The sequence below is a fragment of the Phoca vitulina genome, unplaced genomic scaffold (assembly GCF_004348235.1).
Source record: "Phoca vitulina isolate PV1807 unplaced genomic scaffold, GSC_HSeal_1.0 scaffold8, whole genome shotgun sequence".
Taxonomy (NCBI): domain Eukaryota; kingdom Metazoa; phylum Chordata; class Mammalia; order Carnivora; family Phocidae; genus Phoca; species Phoca vitulina.
In genome coordinates, this window is record NW_022589711.1 from 45,467,482 (window position 1) to 45,480,488 (window position 13,007).

The window sequence follows — 13,007 nt, forward strand, 5'->3', positions numbered from 1 at the left end:
TCCCCACAAGACCTGAACCCTGGGGGACAGAGGGAAGAGACATGGTCTCCTGCCAGCATGCTGGGAAAGCAGAGCCCCCAGGCCCCAGCCACACACAGGAGCGGGGGCCCAAGCCTGGCGGGGAGGATGGGGAGGCAGGCTTACCTGGACACCCTGGCCCCAGGGAGCATTCCCTGGGCACTGTCACCATGCCCGCCGACCCCACAGCCCAGACAGCTCTGTCTCGAGTGCCGTGACTCCCCTGGAACTTCCTGGGACTAAGGGCTCGGCGAGGATCAATGGATGAGCATGATAATCAGATTACTGCACACCAGGCTGCTGATGTATGAAAACCAGCCTAGGCTGGTGGGGAGGAGCAGGGTCAGAAGGAAAAGGGGAACAACCTGGGACCCTCTCGAAGCCTCAGTACCAGCACTCTGTTACCCAGTGGCCCCCAGCATGGGAGGTGGCATTTGTGAGACCCCTAAGTCCTAAGGGGGTATGTGAGTACTCCTCCTGGGACATCTTTCAATGTGCGAGGACTTCTTCCTACCACACTGGAAGCTTCTTGAGCCAAGGGAGCCCTTGCCTCTTTCTCCTGCATCTTCCCTCAGCCCTGCTGGGGTGAGGGGGTGGGGAACGGGCCTTTGCCTTGTCACTGTGGACCTCTAGAGGCCATTTCCTCCACCTGCCTCCCTTCAGGTGCAGTGTGCTCTTTCTCCCAAGCAGATGTCTGCAGCAAAGGTGCTTCTAGAGAGGTGCCCAGAGGCTCCTACCATGGACAGTGACCCGGGCGCTGCAGGACACCTGCCCCACGGTGTTCTTGGCCAGACAGGTGTAGGTGCCATCATCTTCCGGCAGGGCGTCCTGGATGTGGAGCTCGGCCACACCGGCCTCGCAGGACGAGTGAGCGTACTGGATGGGCTGCTCTGTGGAGGGAAGCACAGGAAGACTCAGGCCAGGGGGCTCCCAGTGCTGGGGCTACTGCTGTCATGTCACCATGCTCGCTCAGATCCACTGCGGGCTGACGACATGTCAGGCCCTCCCCTAGCCAGGGGAACAGAGAAAACAGGTGTTCGGGAGAGAGATGGAAGAGGCAGTGGTTGTTGGGGTGCAGGAGCGAGGCTGGGGCTGGAAGGACTGTGGGGAGAGATTCTGGAGGCATTTCGAATGCAGGAGGGAAGGGGGCAGAGTTCTCTGCATCTTGTTTAAAGAAACAGTCCCCACATCCACAGCCTGGACTCCACAGAATTCTGAGCCTGGAAAGAATCTTACAGGGTCATCTGGCCCATAGCCCAGCCTCAGGCACAACAGGCCTCACCCAGACAACAGGAGGCTCCTGGCTCCTTTTAGATGTCTCCAGAAATAATGATTCCATTTCCCACTGCAGATATTCATCAGAAAGCAAGTGTGTGACCTCAACCTGATGCTGCAATTAGGTGCATTTTGGTGCATTTTAGGGTTCATGGAAAAGATAAATATGGGAAACTAAAAATGACTCAGGCCCCTTCTTCCCAGAGTCCCTAACATGAGAGGCCCTTTATTCAGGTCACATAAAGCCCTGCATGGAGATAGAAGTGCATGCTATGAACTTCAGTGGTTTCCTTAATGCTATATGTCCCTGGGACTTTATCATTCCAGGATGTGAGCTTTCATTTCCAGGAAAAAAAAAATCTCATTACTGAAGATTCTGGCCTCAGAGCAGGAATGTGTCTGCTTACCATATAGGAAGCGACTGTCAGTTTCTTCCCTTGTCAGGCCCCAGGGTCCTGGTTTGCACTTCATAAAATTGGGGGTGGGCAGTGAGGGGAAGGAGAAAGTACAGAAAGAAGTCCTCTCCCTGCAGTGCAATGTTTTCTTCTGCACATAGCAACACCTCGTGTCTCCATGACAGTTTGCAGAGACTGCCAAGCAAGCATGTCATAGGGCGGGAGGGAAGAGATTCTGCCCTTCATAAAGGTGAGGCTGGGAGCTGGGAAAGGCAGGGGCCAGGATCGGGCTACTGAGAGGACTGAACACTGCTCTTCGTTTTTTGTGGAAAAAAAAAAAAAAAAAAGACACTCTAACACATCTCTTCCTTGAGAATACCAGTACATTTCATGACTGCCATCAAAGTGCTTCTGCTGTCGAAATGTGCCAACACAGTGTTTAAGACCTCTTTTGTTACTGGAGCATAACTCATTTTGGTCCTACACACATGGGATAGAATAGTGGCCCCAGAAAGGAGTTGCTGGCTCAGGGCACTCAGAATTGGGAGACACGGAACTCTCCCTGGCCAGAGACTGGGACGACCAGATGGTTAGCAGCCAGGGGAACTTGAGCACGATCGCCCTCTAGTGGCAATGGTGTGGAAATGCCAAGATTGACCAAGAATTAAAAAGGTGGGGTAGCTTTTCCAGGTCCTGAGGGGTGCAGACCAGGGATCAGCAAACTACTGCTCACGGGCCAAATCTGACCTGCAGCCTATTTTTGTACAGCCTGAAAGCTAAGAATAGTTGTTACGGACTTTAAATCGTTGAAAAAAATCAAAGGGAAAATATTTCGTGATCTGTGAACATTGTATGAAATTCACATTTCAGTGTCCATAAATAAAGTTTTATTGCAACACTGCCATACTTATTCATCTACATATTGTCTCTGGCTGCTTTTGTGCTGCCACAACAGCAGAGTTGAGTAGTTGTGACAGAGACTGTATGGCCAGCAAAGCTGAAAATATTTACTATCTGGCCTTACGGAAAATGTTTCTTGACCCCTGGTCTGGACTCTGAGCCAGATGGAAGTGAAACTCTCTTACTCAGATCCATTACTAGTCTTTAACATCCGTGTTCTGTTCCAGCTGCTAGGAGGCTGCCTCTTTGTAGTCAGTCATGGGATCCAACAGAAGCTCTGTCCATAGTGAGGGGTGGAAGGAAGGGTGACCTCAATTGTCACTTATTTGCCCAAGAAGATGACAACAGGAAGACTATATGCACCTTCTCTCACTGACCAGAGATAATCTCTAGCAAAGCCTAAGCAAACTTTATACCAACTGGGAAGGTTCACAAGTAACACGTCAATAGTGTAGAAACGGCTGGGGGCTATTTGGTGCATAGGTGACAGGTGCCGTTGTCCCTTAAGGAGCCTATTCGATCAGCCCTGAGAGCTGGCTGAGGTCCCAAACCTTCTGTTCCAGCCCATCTCCTTACTCATAAAGAAGCTGATGCCCGGAGAGGTGAAGGGGGGTGTCCGAGCTCCCCCGACCCCTAGATGGCAGAGAAGGCTAAGTGCCCTGGTCCCCTCACTGGCAGTCCTCTTTCATCCTCCCTGTGGGTCCCCAAAGCAGGGGTTTCCAAAGCAGACCCTGCTCAATGCCATCAATTTGATGGACTGTTCTCAGTTCTAAAATTAGAGTCCTCCCATACTTTTGGAATCGAAAGGCTTTTTTACCGAGAGAAGAGTGATCATATATGATAACTAATTTTTTCAAAAGGCCTTACTTGGCAAAAAAAAAAAAAAAAAAAAGTTGGCATGTCTCTATAGGACTATAACATTACAACAAATTACTTGTCTATGAATCCCAAAACCAAGTGCCACTAAATAAAAGGCGAGGTTCCATGAGTAACTTCTAGTATGGTTCACTAATTTGTTAATTTGTTCATTTATTGACTCAGCAAATATTTATTGAGGGCCTACTACGAGCCTGGCCACATAAATGAACCAAACTGCCTGTACACCCATGTACATTAGCTGTTTTATATAAAGGATCTAATGTACTTCACAACCACCACCCTGGGAGGCAGCTGATGTTACTCATGTGTTGCACGAGCTCAAGGCTCAGATAGGAATAGCAACTTGCCCGGTGTCCCCGGCCAGGCGATAGCAGACGCCACAGTCCCGTGAGCTCTCTGTACCCTGTAGGTTCTGAGGGATAAATGGGGCAAGCCAAGTGAGAACGCAAGCAGGGCCAAAGGGCCCAGGGGTCTAGAGCGGGGGGAACTCACCATTGAGCAGCCAAGTGATTTGGGGGACCGGGGTCCCTTGCACAGAGCACTGCAGCACAAAGTCCTGGCCCTCGACGACAGTGCAGTCCTTCAGGACCCTGGAGAATGAGGGTGCCACCTCCGTCGGGGCCAGCCCTGCAAGGGCAGAGGACAGACAAGCCATCTCAGACCACAGTTGATGTGCTCTGCTGAGGGCCCGCAGTCAACCCGAGCCTCGCGGGCAGATGCACCCAGGGTTCCTCAGGATCCTGGCTTGGAGGCAGGCAGCACCACGGGTGTGGAGACCTGGAGCCTGCGGCCGAGAAAGCAGCAGGGGCTTATTCACGGTCACAAAACAGACCAGGTCCGGGAATGCTCAGGACATGGGCCTGCCCCCTCTCCTCTGGGTCTCAGGCACCTCCTATCCTGGCTTGCCTTTTGCCGTCCTGGAGCATCCGCAGAGCTCCTTCTTGCCTGCTGTCCTGGTCCCCCTGTACTCCCCAGTGCCCCTTCTCTCCTTTAACACATCCCATCGGACCTGCACAACCTTGAGAATATCTTTGTACTTCTAGCGACAATATGCCCACCAGGGAGGACATTTCAATTTTAAAGTGTTATTTTTTCCAATTCCAAGACTGGATCAAATGACAGAGACTCACATGTGTCCTAGTTTTCCAACCTTGGCCAACGGCTCGGGACTGCTGGGGGCCTGGGACTATGCATTACTAAGTTCCCTCAGGATTCTGATGCATATTTTCGTTGAGAACCACTGAGCTGAGCTTTCCAGAAGCCCTCTACATTGGTGGACTGGGGAGCATTTTGTAGTTTGGGGGGGCCTTAACTAAGAGCAATAGGGATAGATCGTCTCTTCCACGAGCAGAACACGCGGCAGAAACGTCAAGGTGGCTGACAGCCGAGAAGTGGGAAGGGATTTGGTGATTAGAAGAGGCCTCAGCGGTGCCTTTCAGAGAAGCTATCCCATGCAGTGGTGAGGGGTTTAAGGACAAAAACTGGTACAGGAGGGCTTACTATGTGCCAGGGACATTCCCACATGTGACTGTGACAGGGCATGAGGTCGCTTTCTTCAACTCGTTTTATAGACCAGGTTAGTAATTTCTCATAGTCCAGCCCAATGGCGAAGGCAGGCTTTACACCCCGCTCTCTGACTCTGCGTCCCCACTTCCTCCTCCACACCAGAGCTCCCCTACAGGGAGAGGAGGCTGGGGGAGAGCAGCTAAGTCAGAACAATGGGGCATCTGATTGGGACTGGCACTGAGGAAAGGGATGGACAGACTACCTCGAGAGCTGTGGCCACCTCTATCCCTTTCCCCAGCCGGCGTCACATTCCCTCACAGGGAGATGCCTTGGGAGCCATTGAAAAAATATGGACTTCCGTGTCAAACCAACATGGGTTAGAAATATGCTATCTTTTACCAGGCATGTGACCTTGGACAAGTCATTTAACTTCATCACAGCTCGGTATTCCCACCTGGAAAATGGGTGTGACTACAATTATCTCCTCAGACCACTGGGATAACTAAATGGATAAAAGGATATAAAATGGATAACTAAATGCTTTACAGAAGTACAGCATTTAGCACAAAGCCTGGCACACTGAGCAAGCTTTTGTGGAGTGTTAGCTGTTACCATCAAATGGAAGCTGGGCATCGAGACTAGACCTGCAGTGAGTTTGGGGGTGAAAGACAGTGGAGAAATAGAGTGGGAGCTTCAGGGGCCACTGAGAAAAAGGCAGATTTTCTTTCCGTCTTCACCAGAGCATGATAGTAGGGATCAGGTGGCCTGCATCTTGGCGAAGTCATCCGGAAAGGTTTTAGAACAGTCAGTATCTCCAGGAGGGAGAGGGAGCCCAGAAGTACTTTTGCAATGGCTGAGTAAGGGCTCCTGAAAATCCGCTCCTCCATACAAGAAACAAGAACACTGGCAAAAACAGTCGAAATCAACTTTTTCAGAACTCTGGAAATTAACCAAAGGCTTACAACATTCTGAAGAGCGTGCATTCAAAAACAAACAGCTGACCGTTGTAAGAAGAGCCACGCTGGCAGCCTGCTTAATTCCCAACCTGTTTGCCCCAGCTCTTGTGGCAGCTTTGAAGACCACATTCTCTTTCACCCCCAACTTGCTGCAAGTATAGTCTCGACGCACAGCTTCCATTTAATAATAATAACAACCACTCCAAGAAAAGCCTGCTGGTTTTTGGCGGACCTGATGCCATGTGTCCGTCCCCTGCACAGAGCCTGGGATGACGAGGCTCGGGTGCTTGGACTTGTGAACCCTACAGGCACTCCCACCTCCAAATGGAATGGATACTATTTCTTACAAAGAAATTCATGACCATAGTGAAAATCCCAATTAAGAAATAAATCAACAGTATGCATGCAGTGAGAAGTAAGACTACCCCCCACCTCTTCCTAAGCATCCCCAGTTTCCTTTCCTTGAGGCAACGTGTGGACCCTTCCAGAAATGTTTTATGCACACATAAGCATCTGTTTGCACATATCTACATAGATTCTTTTCCTTTTATGCAAATAGCATATGATACACACAGCTCTGCACTTGGCTCTCCTCCCTTACTAGTATCTTGGACATGTTTCACCATCAGAGTCCGCAGGTCAGCCATATTTGTTTTACTGGCTGCATGGAATCCTACTGCACGGATGAATCACTAAGTTCTTCTCTTTTCCTTTCTTTTTTTTGGGAAATGTTTATTGTGGCAAATTTCAAATACACACACTAGGAAAGAGAGCAGTACCGTGGATTATCATATACTTGTTTCTCAAATTTAATAATTATCAACTCACGGTTGATCTCATTTCATTTGTACCCCCACCAACTCCCACTACACATGGATTATTTCTGAAGCAAATATCGTATCATTTCACCAGTAAATAACTCAATTTATATCTCTAAAATACAAAGGCTTAAAAAAATAACCACAAGACCACCATCATATCTTATAAATAGCACTAATTCCATTATATCAAATACCTTGTGAATGCTCAAATTTTCCTGGTGTTCTCATTAAAAAAAGTTTTTAAAGTTGTCTCAGTCAGGAGCCACACAAAGTCCAAAGACTGTGATTATTGATATCTCTTACGTATCTTTTCACCTAAGTTTCCTAAAGGTTGTCCCTCCCTTCCTCTTTCTCTTGCAATTTATTTGTTGAAAAAAAAATAGACAAAGGTTATTTGTCCATTGAACTTCTAAAAGCCTGAAATTTGCTGACTCTATCCTTGTGGTTTAATATGTTCCTCAATGGGTCAAGGGTCCCTGAATAGCATTTAAAATGAGGAAATTTTAAAGAGAGATAGATGGGTACAAAGATATCTATCACAGTTTTGTTACAATAGTGAAAAAATGGAAACAGTCTAAATATTCGACAGTAAGAGCAAGCGTAATCAGATACACTATTCTATGAAACATTATATGGCCATTAAAATCATGTTTTTGAATAATATTAAGTAATATAGAAAGAAGTAGTGTAAGAACGATGCTTATGTAACATGAGCAAGTTAGAACAGAAAGCAGTATACAAACAGCACAATGTTGATTTTGTTTTAAAAACATTAAAATATCATTTATTTCTGAGTCATAAAACTATATTGTGTTTAAATCCCCCACAACAAACAGGCACAACTTTTATAAACAGATATTACAACAAACATAGAAGATGCGGGATCCCACATCATCTCATATGACTCTCAACGTGTATATTTAGGGAACGTTTGGTTCTCTGTGGTTAGAAAAGTGAGTCATGGCACTCCTTGGACAGCTGAGGAACCCAGAAAAGGGAGCTGTCAGCAGGGCTGGGCATGGGGGTGGGCATGCTTGTTCTGAGGTGACTCTGATGTGAACTCCTCATCAGGAGTCACTTGTCCTGGAGCAATGACTTTGGCCTTGGCGTGTGGGTGGGAATGCTGCCTCTGTCGGGTTGTACACCCTGCGTGGGGGTGGTAGGAGGTGATACTCCTGCAGGGTAGGAGGCACCCCATGGATGGCCCCCCCGCAGAGAACCCAGGGTGACTGGAGGCGCGTACTCACGTTTCACCAGGAGGGTCCAACTGCAGGACATCTGGCCTCGGACATTGGAGGCCGTGCAGCTATAGGTCCCACCGTCTCTGGCCCGCGCTCTCAGCAGGCAGAGGTAATGGCGTCCGCCTTCTTCATAAACCTCAACCATGCCTTCTTGAATCCTCACCGGGGCACCTTCCAGGAACCAGGTCACTTCAGGCTTCGGGGTCCCTGAAACTACAGGGCGAGGTGAAGGACATGGGGTTCCCAGAGAGTGCACTGTGCTTGTGGGGCAGGCAGGATGCTGGACCTGAGGGAGACGCTCGTTCTGGTTTGAGATGCCCTCCTGCAGAATAGGCTCTCTTACCCCTCACCCTGCACTGTGCATGAGTAAACCTCTCAAGATGGAGGCAGCGTCCGTGGGGAGGAGGGACACAGGGCGACAAGCCAGGTCTCCAGATCAGCCAAAGCCAGCAGAAGGGAGAAAAGCACAGGAGCCCCTGTGGCTTGTTTTTTGATGGTGATGGTGATGATGGGTTTTCCCCTCTAGGGTGGTTAGAATTAGGACACAGGGCCGATGCCATATCCAACAATGAACAATGGGCCACTGTTGGGTGTTTCTCCAGAACAAGGCACGTTACTAGACTGAGTCCTTCCTATAAGGTGGCTTCTGGGGTGGGCTGGGTTCTAGTCCAAGGAGCTGGGTGGATACCACTGTGCTGACGGAGGGAGTGGCCACCCCGGGGCTACACTGGTGGGGCAGGACGGGACAGTGACCTTTAGCTCTACTCACCCTCGCATCTGAACTTGACTGTCTGATCTTCACTGACTTCCTGGCTTTGGGGTTTGCTCTCAAATTTGGGGAAGGTGGAATCCCTCTGGCTCTCCATGGGGATTTTCCTTGTAGCAACCTTGCTCACCACCTCCTGGCTTCCCAGGCCAGACTGCCTGGTGGGGAGGATGGCTGGGGGGGACGCAGCTGGCCTCTCCCTCTCTTCTCCAGAAGATGAGGGGGCACCCGAGACCAGTGCTCTTGGTTCTGGCTGGACTTTTGCAGCCTGCAGGGTGATGGTGCTGGAAGTCTTTTGTAGGACGGGGCTCCTCAGGGCCTTCCTCGGTGGGTCCCCGGACGACTCTGGCTGGGACTCCCGCAGGGGTGGAGGCTGGCTACTTGTGGCCCAGGTCGGGGAGCCCCCTCTCTGGGTACTGGAGCAGTTCTTTCTCTCGGCAGCAGATGCGAGGCTGTCCAGTTTCGGCCCCTGTGTGGTTCCATTGGTCACTTCCTTCCTGATATCTGAATCGGCTGCCTTTGTTCCTCTCACCAATGACCTATTTGGTGGTGGTTGGGGTGGGGGACAATGGAGAAGAAGAAGGAGAAATAGAATGGTTATCTGGTTACTCACAAGCATTACTCATGACAAGCCCAGATTCCAGCGATCACAAAAGCCCACAAATGAAGACAGAGTGAGAGCAAAAGTGTCTCTCGGCAGCTTTCTCAGTTTCCCAAGGCAAAGGGCAAGCAGCCATTCCTGACACTTCCTTGCCCCTCATCCCAATCCAGAGCCTGTTCTATCTGCATTTATCCAATCTGCCTTTATTCTACCCCCCGAGTGCCACCCTAGTTCCCACCACGCAACCGCCTCCCCCAGGTCCCTGCTGGCCCTCTCTGATCCATGGTCCGCATGGCAAGCACAGCCGATCTCCACTGCACCGAGAATAAGACTGAACTTCACAACATGGCCCACAAGGATGCCCTACGTGAGCTGGTGCCCGTTGCCTCTTGGACCTCGCCAGACTGTCTTGACTCCTGCCGGGCAGCAGCCACACCAGTGTTCTTCTGGGTCCCCCAGGGCCCACCTCTCTGTCATCTCCCCGCTTTCACACATGCTACTGCCCTGCTGGGAGCATGCTCCCCGCACTTTTCTTCACCTGGCTAACATTCCCCGTCAAGAGCCTGAGCTCAAACAGCAAGCGTCCAGGAAGGGTTTCTCTGACCCTCTAATCTAAATTAGCGCTGCTCGTTCCTCTGCCCCGGACACACCGCAGCTTGTAACTCTGGCTTGGTGCAGCTCTGTTTAAAGCCCTTTCCCTCCACCAGACGCCTGCCCACCCCGCAGACCTGGCGTCTAGCTCCAGGCCTCATGCACGGGAAAGGAGGCTCCTGAGGAAGATGGGCTACATGGGTGAGCGGATCCTGCCTGGCCCGTGGCAGGCTCCCTAGTCAGCGCCCTTCCTAGTGACAGCTAACTGGGACTGGCCAGACGCTAAGAAAGACGACAGCACTGTGTCTTCGAGAGCCTCACTACGTCGGCGAGCCTGCTCCAGAGCCTGTGTGGCATACTGCAATGGGAGAACAAAACAAAACCTAACTATGCCCCCAACGGTCAGCTCTCCCTCCTATACAATGACTCGGAAATTCAGGGCATTTCTCCATTACAACCTCTCTTTTCTTGCAGGGCATCTCAAGATGGAGACAGTGATTACAAAGCCTAGACGTACCTACTGGCATTGTCCAAACCTGGAAAAAGGGAGAAGGGGAGACTGTTAGTGGACTCTTTTAGGTACCAAGAGGAGACAGTGATGAGACAGCACTGGTTTTCATTTCTTACAGAGTGTTCACCTCGTCAGCTTCCACTTGGCCCCTCACCTATGCTCGTCCCTCCCTCCGTCCCTCCCTCAGCATCCCTGGTGCTGAACTGCTTGGGTTAATCTGAGAAGCTTGTCCGAGCCCCACTCTGAGACACCATCAAGGCCTCCACTGCTGCCCTGGGCCTTCTCTGGAAGGCTTGGCGACTGCACCCTGTGCCATGGGACCTGTCCCGTTCACCAGCCACAGAAGGAAACCAATCGAGGGACAAACCAAAATAAACACCTGAAAATTTCAAACCCAAACAGTTTAACTTACGTTGGCCCTCAAAAACAAACCTCCCAAATGATCAGTTTTGACAAACACCTGCTTTAAAAATGTTTGAAAACTGTAATTTCATTCAGTTCTTCAAAGAAAAAAACATACTATAGATATATTCTTTTTCCCTGCCACATCGTTTTTAAAAATTTTATTACGGAAAATTTCAAAACATACAATAGTAGAGAGGATATAACCAATTCTGAAAGCCATCACCCAGATTAAGGAAATAGCACTATGTTGCCTGTCTTTTCTATTCCTTTTTGTTTTGGTTTTCAGAGGAGCTTCTTCGGGGAGTATTTTAAAACACATCCCAGGCGGGGGGCGGAGCAAGATGGCGGAGGAGTAGGAGACCTGGATTTCGTCTCCTCTCAGGAATTCAGCTGGATAGGGATCAAACCATTCTGAATACCTACAAACTCAACAGGAGATCGAAGAAAAGAATAGCAACAACTCTCTGAACAGAAAAGCGACCACTTTCTGGAAGGTAGGACGTGCGGAGAAGTGAATCCGAGGCGATATTCGGGAGGATAGACGGCGGGGGAGGGGCCTCCGTCGGCCGCTTCTGGCAAGTGATAGAGCCACGGAGCACAAAATCGGAACTTTTAGAAGTCTGCTCTGCCGAGGGACGTCACTCTGGTGGCGAAGTGGGGGGTGGAACCCTCGCGGGACAGTGTGGTCTCAGGACCCTCGGGGTCACAGGAAGACCGGGGGTGCCTGAGTGCGGCAGAGCTCCCAGGTATCGGAGCAGGGAAGCCGGCTGCAGAGACGGAGCCCAGGCGCGGGCTCTCAGCTCGGGGTTGCCATAAACCGTGGTCCGTGGCACAGTCGGGCCACTGCTCCTCCAGCAGGGACCCAACAAGCGGCAGATCCGGGGAGACTCACCTTCTTCCCCCGGGAGGAGAGGTGCGGGAGTGCACCGCGGGGATCTGCTGGGTTCGGAGACTCCACCCGGGGTTGGGTGCCAGATAGAAAGGCGCGGTCACAGGCCGAGTGAGCGCGGAGTGTGGCCGGAGACCGGGGAGACGGGAGTGACTGACCGCTTTTCTCTGGGGGCTCGCTGAGGAGCGGGACCCCGAGTTCTCGGCTCCGCCGGGGCGGAGACTGGGAGGCCGCCATTTTCACTCTCCGCCTCCAAAGCTGTACGGAAAGCTTGCAGGGAACAAAAGCTCCGGAGAGCAAACCCGAGCAGATTACTTAGCCTGGACCGGCAAGGGCGGGGCAATTTTGCCTCCGGCAAAGACATTTGGGAACCAAGGCAACAGGCCCCTCCCCCAGAAGATCAGCGAGAACAGCCAGCCAAGACCAAGTTTATCGATCAATGAGAACGGCAGAACTCCAGCGCTAGGGGAATACTGCACATAGAATTCATGGCTTTTTTACCATGATTCTTTAGTCTTTCAAAGTTAATTATTATTATTTTTTTTTAACTTTTTTTCTTTTTTCCTTTTTTTGAATTTTTCTTTTTCCCTTTTTCAACCAACATCTTATCAATCCCTTTTTTAAAAAAAAAAACATTTTTATTTTTCATTTTTAAAGTCATATTCTATCCCTTCATAGTAGTTACCCATATTTTTGGCATATATAGATAAGTTGTTCTCTCTTTAAAATCTTGAGATAGTTTCTTCTAACAGATCAAAATATAATCTAAATCTCTAGTGTATGGTTTTTTTCTACTCCCCTGCCTGATCACATTCTCTCCCTTTTTTTTTTTTTTTTTTAATCCTCTTCTTTCTTTTTTCAAACAAATTATCAAATCCTTTTTTAAAAAAATTTTTTATAATTTCCATCTTTACAGTCATATTCCATCCCTTCATCATATCAACCCTTATTTTTGTACATATACAAGTTTTTCTTTCTTTAAAATTTTGGGAGGGACTTTCTTTTAACAGACCAAAATACACCCAAAATCTAGTGTGTGGCACTGATCTATAATCCAGCCTGATCATATTTGATCACATTCTGTTTTTGTTTTGTTTTGTTTTGTTCTGCTTTTGTTTGTTTTTATCTTTATCTTTTTCTTTTTTCTTTTTTTCTTTCCTTTTCTTTTTTCTCTCTTTCCCTTTCTTTTCCCACTGCTTCAGGTCTTTTCTGATTTGTTTAGAGTATATTTTCTGGGGACGTTGTTACCCTGC

The 13,007-nt window shown here is 49.4% G+C and overlaps 1 protein-coding gene across 2 annotated transcripts in view; it reads right to left on the minus strand.

Moving 5' to 3' along the window:
- MYLK (myosin light chain kinase) overlaps positions 1 to 8,936 on the minus strand; it is a 111,755-nt gene extending 102,819 nt beyond the window's left edge. For both annotated transcript variants that reach the window (XM_032406704.1, XM_032406703.1), the window contains exons 1-4: positions 8,761 to 8,936; positions 7,998 to 8,204; positions 3,960 to 4,094; positions 756 to 908 (exon numbers count right to left, since the gene is read on the minus strand). In XM_032406704.1, the coding sequence (XP_032262595.1) occupies positions 756 to 908; positions 3,960 to 4,094; positions 7,998 to 8,204; positions 8,761 to 8,857 (592 nt within the window). In that variant the 5' untranslated portion in view covers positions 8,858 to 8,936. The remainder of the gene's footprint in view (positions 1 to 755; positions 909 to 3,959; positions 4,095 to 7,997; positions 8,205 to 8,760) is intronic.
- Between the last annotated feature and the right edge of the window lie 4,071 nt (positions 8,937 to 13,007).